At 48.1% G+C, this 8,790-nt stretch overlaps 1 protein-coding gene across 1 annotated transcript in view; it reads left to right on the top strand.

The window, feature by feature from the left end:
- Positions 1–487: 487 nt before the first annotated feature.
- LOC121552678 (regulator of G-protein signaling 6) overlaps positions 488–8,790 on the top strand; it is a 125,017-nt gene continuing 116,714 nt past the window's right edge. The window contains exon 1 of the mRNA XM_041865688.2: positions 488–611. Within this exon, the coding sequence (XP_041721622.2) occupies positions 528–611 (84 nt within the window). The 5' untranslated portion in view covers positions 488–527. The remainder of the gene's footprint in view (positions 612–8,790) is intronic.

The following is an 8,790-nucleotide window of genomic DNA, read 5'->3' as shown; positions in this document are numbered from 1 at the left end:
TCTGTCAATGTGGGATTGAAATAAGTTCAGGTAATGCTTTGAGCCACTGTATTCTCAAAACCTCAATTCAAAACGGAATAAAACGCTCTCTGGTGTCCTTGGTGTTGATCACAAGAGCCCCACAATACCAACATTAGACTACACTGTTATCGGCTGCATCATCACGATTCATTAGAGTTATACTGTGAGAGAAAAAAGAATAGAGGCAGTGAAAGAGAAGATAAGAGACAGCTATGGATCTAATGTCTTCTTTCCCCAGCCTCCAGCGACAGAAGAAGAGAAGAGAGAGAGCGAAGGAGAAAGACTGAGAAGAGAGAGCGAAGGAGAGAGAGAGTGAAGGAGAAAGGCTGAGAAGAGAGAGCGAAGGAGAGAGAGAGCGAAGGAGAAAGACTGAGAAGCGAGAGCGAAGGAGAGAGAGAGAGAGCGAAGGAGAGAGAGAGCGAAGGAGAAAGGCTGAGAAGAGAGAGCGAAGGAGAGAGAGCGCGAAGGAGAGAGAGAGACGACAGAACTCATCCCCCAGCTACAGTATGAACCAGTCCAGCCAGGACCAGAGTGGAGTGGGGACAGCAGACCCTGATCAGGACTCTCCCAACATCATCGTCTACAGAAAGGTAGGAGGATACACTGCTCTTTATGACGTTATATTGTGGGAAAGTTGTATGAAGGTAGGACAACACTGGTCTTTATAACATGTTGTTGTGGGAAGGTTGTATGAATGTAGGACAACACTGGTCTTTATAACATGTTGTGGGAAGGTTGTATGAAGGTAGGACAACACTGGTCTTTATAACATGTTGTGGGAAGGTTGTATGAATGTAGGACAACACTGGTCTTTATGACGTTATATTGTGGGAAAGTTGTATGAAGGTAGGACAACACTGGTCTTTATAACATGTTGTTGTGGGAAGGTTGTATGAATGTAGGACAACACTGGTCTTTATAACATGTTGTTGTGGGAAAGTTGTATGAAGGTAGGACAACACTGGTCTTTATAACATGTTGTGGGAAGGTTGTATGAATGTAGGACAACACTGGTCTTTATAACATGTTGTGGGAAGGTTGTATGAATGTAGGACAACACTGGTCTTTATAACATGTTGTTGTGGGAAAGTTGTATGAATGTAGGACAACACTGGTCTTTATAACATGTTGTTGTGGGAAGGTTGTATGAATGTAGGACAACACTGGTCTTTATGACGTTATATTGTGGGAAAGTTGTATGAAGGTAGGACAACACTGGTCTTTATAACATGTTGTTGTGGGAAGGTTGTATGAATGTAGGACAACACTGGTCTTTATAACATGTTGTTGTGGGAAAGTTGTATGAAGGTAGGACAACACTGGTCTTTATAACATGTTGTGGGAAGGTTGTATGAATGTAGGACAACACTGGTCTTTATAACATGTTGTGGGAAGGTTGTATGAATGTAGGACAACACTGGTGTCACGATCGTCTTGAAAGGGAGTAGACCAAGGCGCAGCGTGTGAAAGAAACATGACTTTATTTAATTAAAGTACTAACAAACAAACAAAACACGACTCGTGAAGTCCAACGGTTAACACTGACCGTAAAGGAACAAAAACCCACAACACCCAAGGGAAAACATACAGATTAAATATGGCTCCCAATCAGAGACAACCAGCCGACAGCTGACACTCGTTGCCTCTGATTGGGAGTCACACATGCAAACATAGACATAGAACAACTTAGAATGCCCAACATAGAAAATGAACACATAGAATGCACACACCCTGGCTCAACATATAGAGTCCCAGAGCCAGGGTGTGACAGTACCCCCCCCTAAAGGCGCGGACTGCGACCGCGTCTTAACAAAACCCCAAACAGGGGAGGGCTGGGTGGACATTCCTCCTCGGAGGCGGCTCCGGCTCCGGCCTTGACCACCACCCCTCCATAATTCCCCCGTAGCGCCCCTGGTCCGGTCTGACCCCGCTGGCTGGATCTGGACTGGACATTGACGGAGCGGATTGCTTACGCTCCGTTGTGGAGCAGCTGACCGGTCTTACCAGGCTGACGACTCGCACCCCGGGCTTGGTGCGAGTAGCAGGAACGGGCTGGACCAGGCTGACGACTCGCACCCCTGGCTTGGTGCGAGTGGCAGGAACAGGCTGGACCAGGCTGGCGACTCGCACCCCTGGCTTGGTGCGAGTGGCAGGAACAGGCCGGGCCGGGCTGGCGACGCACACCGTAGGTTTGGTGCGTGGAGCAGGGACAGGCCGGGCTGGGCTGGCGACGCACACCGTAGGTTTGGTGCGTGGAGCAGGGACAGGCCGGGCTGGACTGGCGACGCACCCCGTAGGCTTGGTGCGTGGAGCAGGGACAGGCCGGGCTGGGCTGGCGACGACCCCGTAGGCTTGGTGCGTGGAGCAGGAACAGGCCGGGCTGGACTGGCGACGCACACCGTAGGCTTGGTGCGTGGAGCAGGGACAGGCCGGGCTGGGCTGGCGACGCACCCCGTAGGCTTGGTGCGTGGAGCAGGAACAGGCCGGGCTGGACTGGCGACGCACCCCGTAGGCTTGGTGCGTGGAGCAGGGACAGGCCGAACCGGGCTGTGGAGACGGATAGGAGACCTGGAGTGAAGAGCGGCCACCACCCGTCCTGGCTGAATGCCTACCCTCACACGCACTGTGTGTGGCATCCGCACAGGACGTACAGGGCTGTGTACCCGTACTGGCATAACAGCACGTGACACTGGAGCAGGAAATCCGGGACCGCGGAGAGGCATTGGAGACCACGAGCGTTGAGCCGGCACACTCCGTCCTGGCTGCATACCCACCTTCGCACGACACGTGCGGGGTGCTCGCACAGAACGTACAGGACTATGCCGGACCACTCGTGGCACAGTACGCCGCTCCGCATACCGCGGAACCTGCCCCGTCCCATGCTGCCATGCCTGAGCACGGGAAGTTGGTTCCGCTCTCCATCCAGGCTCCGCGAACCTGCCTTCTGGCCCCCCAAACCCGGTGGCCTCCTCTCCAAATCGCCCAATACGCCCTGTGGCAGCCTCCTGCTGCCCAGTCGCCCATGCCGTGTGCCCCCCCCCTAGAAAATTATTGGGGGTGCCTCTCGTCCGTCCGACGATGGCACTGCTGACGCCGCTGCTCCTCTCTCGCCAGGGCCTTGATCCTACCCCAAGGTCCCTTGCCCCCGAGCATGTCCTCCCAGGACCACACTTTGCCCACCTGGGCCATCGCCAGCCTCTCCATCTCCTTTCCCGGCGCTTCCTCCCATGTCCAGTCTGCCTGCTCCTGGACACGCTGCTTGATCGTTGTATGGTGGGTTTTTCTGTCACGATCGTCTTGAAAGGGAGTAGACCAAGGCGCAGCGTGTGAAAGAAACATGACTTTATTTAATTAAAGTACTAACAAACAAACAAAACACGACTCGTGAAGTCCAACGGTTAACACTGACCGTAAAGGAACAAAAACCCACAACACCCAAGGGAAAACATACAGATTAAATATGGCTCCCAATCAGAGACAACCAGCCGACAGCTGACACTCGTTGCCTCTGATTGGGAGTCACACATGCAAACATAGACATAGAACAACTTAGAATAACCAACATAGAAAATGAACACATAGAATGCACACACCCTGGCTCAACATATAGAGTCCCAGAGCCAGGGTGTGACAACTGGTCTTTATAACATGTTGTTGTGGGAAAGTTGTATGAATGTAGGACAACACTGGTCTTTATAACATGTTGTTGTGGGAAGGTTGTATGAATGTAGGACAACACTGGTCTTTATAACATGTTGTGGGAAGGTTGTATGAATGTAGGACAACACTGGTCTTTATAACATGTTGTTGTGGGAAGGTTGTATGAATGTAGGACAACACTGGTCTTTATAACATGTTGTGGGAAGGTTATATGAATGTAGGACAACACTGGTCTTTATAACATGTTGTGGGAAGGTTGTATCAATGTAGGACAACACTGGTCTTTATAACATGTTGTGGGAAGGTTGTATGAAGGTAGGACAACACTGGTCTTTATAACATGTTGTGGGAAGGTTATATGAATGTAGGACAACACTGGTCTTTATGACGTTATATTGTGGGAAAGTTGTATGAAGGTAGGACAACACTGGTCTTTATAACATGTTGTTGTGGGAAGGTTGTATGAATGTAGGACAACACTGGTCTTTATAACATGTTGTTGTGGGAAAGTTGTATGAAGGTAGGACAACACTGGTCTTTATAACATGTTGTGGGAAGGTTGTATGAATGTAGGACAACACTGGTCTTTATAACATGTTGTGGGAAGGTTGTATGAATGTAGGACAACACTGGTCTTTATAACATGTTGTTGTGGGAAAGTTGTATGAATGTAGGACAACACTGGTCTTTATAACATGTTGTTGTGGGAAGGTTGTATGAATGTAGGACAACACTGGTCTTTATAACATGTTGTCGGAAGGTTGTATGAATGTAGGACAACACTGGTCTTTATAACATGTTGTTGTGGGAAGGTTGTATGAATGTAGGACAACACTGGTCTTTATAACATGTTGTGGGAAGGTTATATGAATGTAGGACAACACTGGTCTTTATAACATGTTGTGGGAAGGTTGTATCAATGTAGGACAACACTGGTCTTTATAACATGTTGTGGGAAGGTTGTATGAATGTAGGACAACACTGGTCTTTATAACATGTTGTGGGAAAGTTATATGAATGTAGGACAACACTGGTCTTTATAACATGTTGTTGTGGGAAGGTTGTATGAATGTAGGACAACACTGGTCTTTATAACATTATGTTGTGGGAAGGTTGTATGAAGGTTTTGCAGTGGAAAGGCACAAACTGATAACTGGCCTCTTAACTCAACTAGCCTGTTGTGGGAGGATTTAACAAAGGTTGTGTAGTGGAAACATGCATTGTGTACAACAGGCTTACAACTATAAGGTAGGAATGCACTAGCTTATTTTACATCCTAAACAAGGTCTTTGCTGCCTAACGCTCTCTCCAGAAACATACAGGTGCTGCTGTAACCCAGAATGGTGATTAAAACAAAGGGTAAACTCGGAACCTGAATGTGTGTGTGTTTGTGTGTGTCTGTGTCTGTCTCACGCTCGCCAGATTTGAACTCGACTTTTGCTTCTGAGAGCAACAGAATGATTGTGTTCTGGCCCACTACTCATCTTGTTTCTGCATGGGAGCAACAGAATTCCAAAAGGAACTAACAAGTGAATGAAGAAAATAATGGAATGGGGGATAGAAAGTAGATAATGACAGGAAGAGGAAGGAAGGAAGGAAGGAAGGAAGGAAGGAAGGAAGGAAGGAAGGAAGGAAGGAAAGAAGGAGGAGAGCAGCCAGGTCACCCCTGATAAAAGTCAGTATTCGATGTCCACCCATGTGAGAGGACGTCGGGAGATGACGAGAAACCAGCCACTAGGGGGCAACAGTGAGCGCTGTTACCTTCAAGTAGGTTTGGGTTGTTGTGGATGGGGAATGACGGATGGGCGTAAGCAACTGCCTCTGATTCCAAAGGTTGCCAGTTTGAATCCACCGATAGAAAGTTGTTTTTGAGATTGTTGTTTTAAGCCTATCCCAAACCTTAACCGTTACCGTAGCCATTCGGCGTTAATGCCTAACCATAAGACTTCGGAGTTAATGCCTAAACTTAACCTTAAACACTTCGAAATTTGACTTTTGAGATACATGGATGAACTTCTAATTCTGACTTGAGACTGTGAGAGCTTGATGGAGGAGAATAGGACGAAAGGAAAGACAGTTAGTGAGGCTGAGCGTTGAGACGTGGCTGAGCGTTGAGACGTGGCTGAGCGCTGAGACGTGGCTGAGCGCTGAGACGTGGCTGAGCGTTGAGACGTGGCTGAGCGTTGAGACGTGGCTGAGCGTTGAGACGTGGCTGAGCGTTGAGACGTGGCTGAGCGCTGAGACGTGGCTGAGCGTTGAGACGTGGCTGAGCGTTGAGACGTGGCTGAGCGTTGAGACGTGGCTGAGTGTTGAGAGAAGGTAGAGCATTTACATAAGGCAGGCTGCGCCTGAACAACTCTATAACACACACACAGACAGACAAACAGGGAACCTACTCTCCTCCATCCCTCCGTCCATCCGTCCCTGAGGAACATCCCAATGCTCCACAGAACAGTGCACTGAAGGATGCAGCCCTTCTCATGGTGTCTCTGGAGGAGTTGGAGAATTGTGTGTAGTTTAGAGAGTGTGTGCATGTGTGTGTGTATACAGTATGTGGTGTGTGTGTGTGTATACAGCATGTGGGGTGTGTGTGTGTGTGTGTGTACAGTTTGTAGTGTGTGTGTATACAGTATGTGGTGTGTGTGTGTGTGTGTGTGTGTGTGTGTGTGTGTGTGTGTGTGTGTGTGTGTGTGTACAGTATGTGTGTGTGTGTTGGTAACTATTTTGAGTTGGACACGCGTGCACACACACACACACAACGTAGGTCAACAAAGGACTTTGATAATGAGAACAGACTCTTTACATCTGCCAATGACCACCTGCTGAAACTCTCTCATGAGACTCTGAAAACGCTACTCATGAGACGTGGGCTTATCTGCAGACCAGTGGTTTCTCTGTCTCTGATGCATATAGAACTAATCATGTATGAAACTGTAATGTATCTCAATCCACTTAGCTCTCACTCTCTCACACACACACACACACACACACACACACACACATGCGTACAAACACACACACACACACACACACGCAAACACACATACACACACGCACGTGCACAAACACACACCCCACACACACACACACACAAAACTAATGTACAGTATCTCTATCCACTTAGCTCTCACTAATGTAACTTCCTGTTATCTTAATGTAACTTCCTGTTATCAAATCAAATGTTATTTGCCACACTGTAGACCTTACAGTGAAATGCTTACTTACAAGCACTTAACCAACAATGCAGTTTTAAGAAAAATAAATAAATAAAATAGATAAGTAAAAAATAAAAATAGCAAATAATTAAAGAGCAGCAGTAAAATAAAATAACAGTAGGGAGGCTATATACAGGGGCTACCGGTACAGAGTCAATGTGCGGGGGCACCGGTTAGTTGATGTAGTTGAGGTAATATGTACATGTGGGTACAGTTAAAGTGACTATGCATAGATAATAAACAGAGTAGCAGCAGCGTAAAAGAGGGGGTGGGGTTGGGGGGACAATGCAAATAGTCCAGGTAGCCATGATTAGCTGTTCAGGAGTCTTATGGCTTGGGGGTAGAAGCTGTTAAGAAGCCTTTTGGACCTAGACTTGGCGCTCCGGTACCGCTTGCCGTGCGGAAGCAGAGAGAACGGTCTATGACTAGGGTGGCTGGAGTCTTTGACAATTTTTAGGGCCTTCCTCTGACACCACCTGGTATAGAGGTCCTGGATGGCAGGAAGCTTGGCCCCAGTGATGTACTGGGCCGTACGCACTACCCTCTGTACTGCCTTGCGGTCGGAGGCCGAGCAGTTGCCATACCAGGCGGTGATGCAACCAGTCTGGATGCTCTTGATGGTGCAGATGTATAACTTTTTGAGGATCTGAGGACCCATGCCGAATCTTTTCAGTCTCCTGATGGGGAATAGGCTTTGTCGTGCCCTATTCACGACTGTCTTGGTGTGTTTGGACCATGGTAGTTTGTTGGTGATGTGGACACCAAGGAACTTGAAGCTCTCAACCTGTTCCACTAAAGCCCGTCGATGAGAATGGGGGCGTGCTCAGTCCTCTTTTTTTTCCTGTGGTCCACAATCATCTCCTTTGTCTTGATCACGTTGAGGGAGAGGTTGTTATCCTGGCACCACATTTGCAGGTCTCTGACCTCCTCCCTATAGGCTGTCTCATCGTTGTCGGTGATCAGGCCTACCACTGTTATGTTGTCGGCAAACTTAATGATGGTGTTGGAGTCGTGCCTGGCCATGCAGTCATGGGTGAACAGGGAGTACAGGAGGGGACTGAGCACGCACCTCTGAGGGGCCCCCGTGTTGAGGATCATAGTGGCAGATGTGTTGTTACCTACCCTTACCACCTGGGGGCGGCCCGTCAGGAAGTCCAGGATCCAGTTACAGAGGGAGGTGTTTAGTCCTAGGGTCCTTAGCTTAGTGATGAGCTTTGAGGGCACTATGGTGTTGAACGCTGAGCTGTAGTCAATGAATAGCATTCTCACGTAGGTGTTCCTCTTGTTCAGATGGGAAAGGGCAGTGTGAACTTCTTTGAGGAAAAGATCATGACCATTAGAAAGCAAATTACGGACTCCTCTTTGAATCTGCGTATTCCTCCAGGGCTTAGCTGTCCTGGATCTGCACAGCTCTGCGAGGGCCTGGGATCGGGAGAGACACTTAAGTGTTTTAGTACTATATCTCTTGACACAATGATGAAAATAATCATGGCCTCTAAACCTTCAAGCTGCATACTGGATCCTATTCCTACTAAACTGCTGAAGGAGCTGCTTCCTGTGCTTGGCCCTCCTATGTTGAACATAATAAACAGCTCTCTATCCACCGGATGTGTACCAAACTCACTAAAAGTGGCAGTGATAAAGCCTCTCTTGAAAAAGCCAAACCTTGACCCGGAAAATATAAAAAACTATCGGCCTATATCGAATCTTCCATTCCTCTCAAAAATTTTTGAAAAAGCTGTTGCGCAGCAACTCACTGCCTTTCTGAAGACAAACAATGTATACGAAATGCTTCAGTCTGGTTTTAGACCCCATCATAGCACTGAGACTGCACTTGTGAAGGTGGTAAATGACCTTTTAATGGCGTCAGACCGAGGCTCTGCATCTGTCCTCG

Source organism: Coregonus clupeaformis, chromosome 36 (assembly GCF_020615455.1).
Source record: "Coregonus clupeaformis isolate EN_2021a chromosome 36, ASM2061545v1, whole genome shotgun sequence".
NCBI classification, from domain to species: domain Eukaryota; kingdom Metazoa; phylum Chordata; class Actinopteri; order Salmoniformes; family Salmonidae; genus Coregonus; species Coregonus clupeaformis.
Note: the sequence above shows the minus strand (reverse complement) of the source record. Positions and strands in the feature narration are given on the sequence as shown.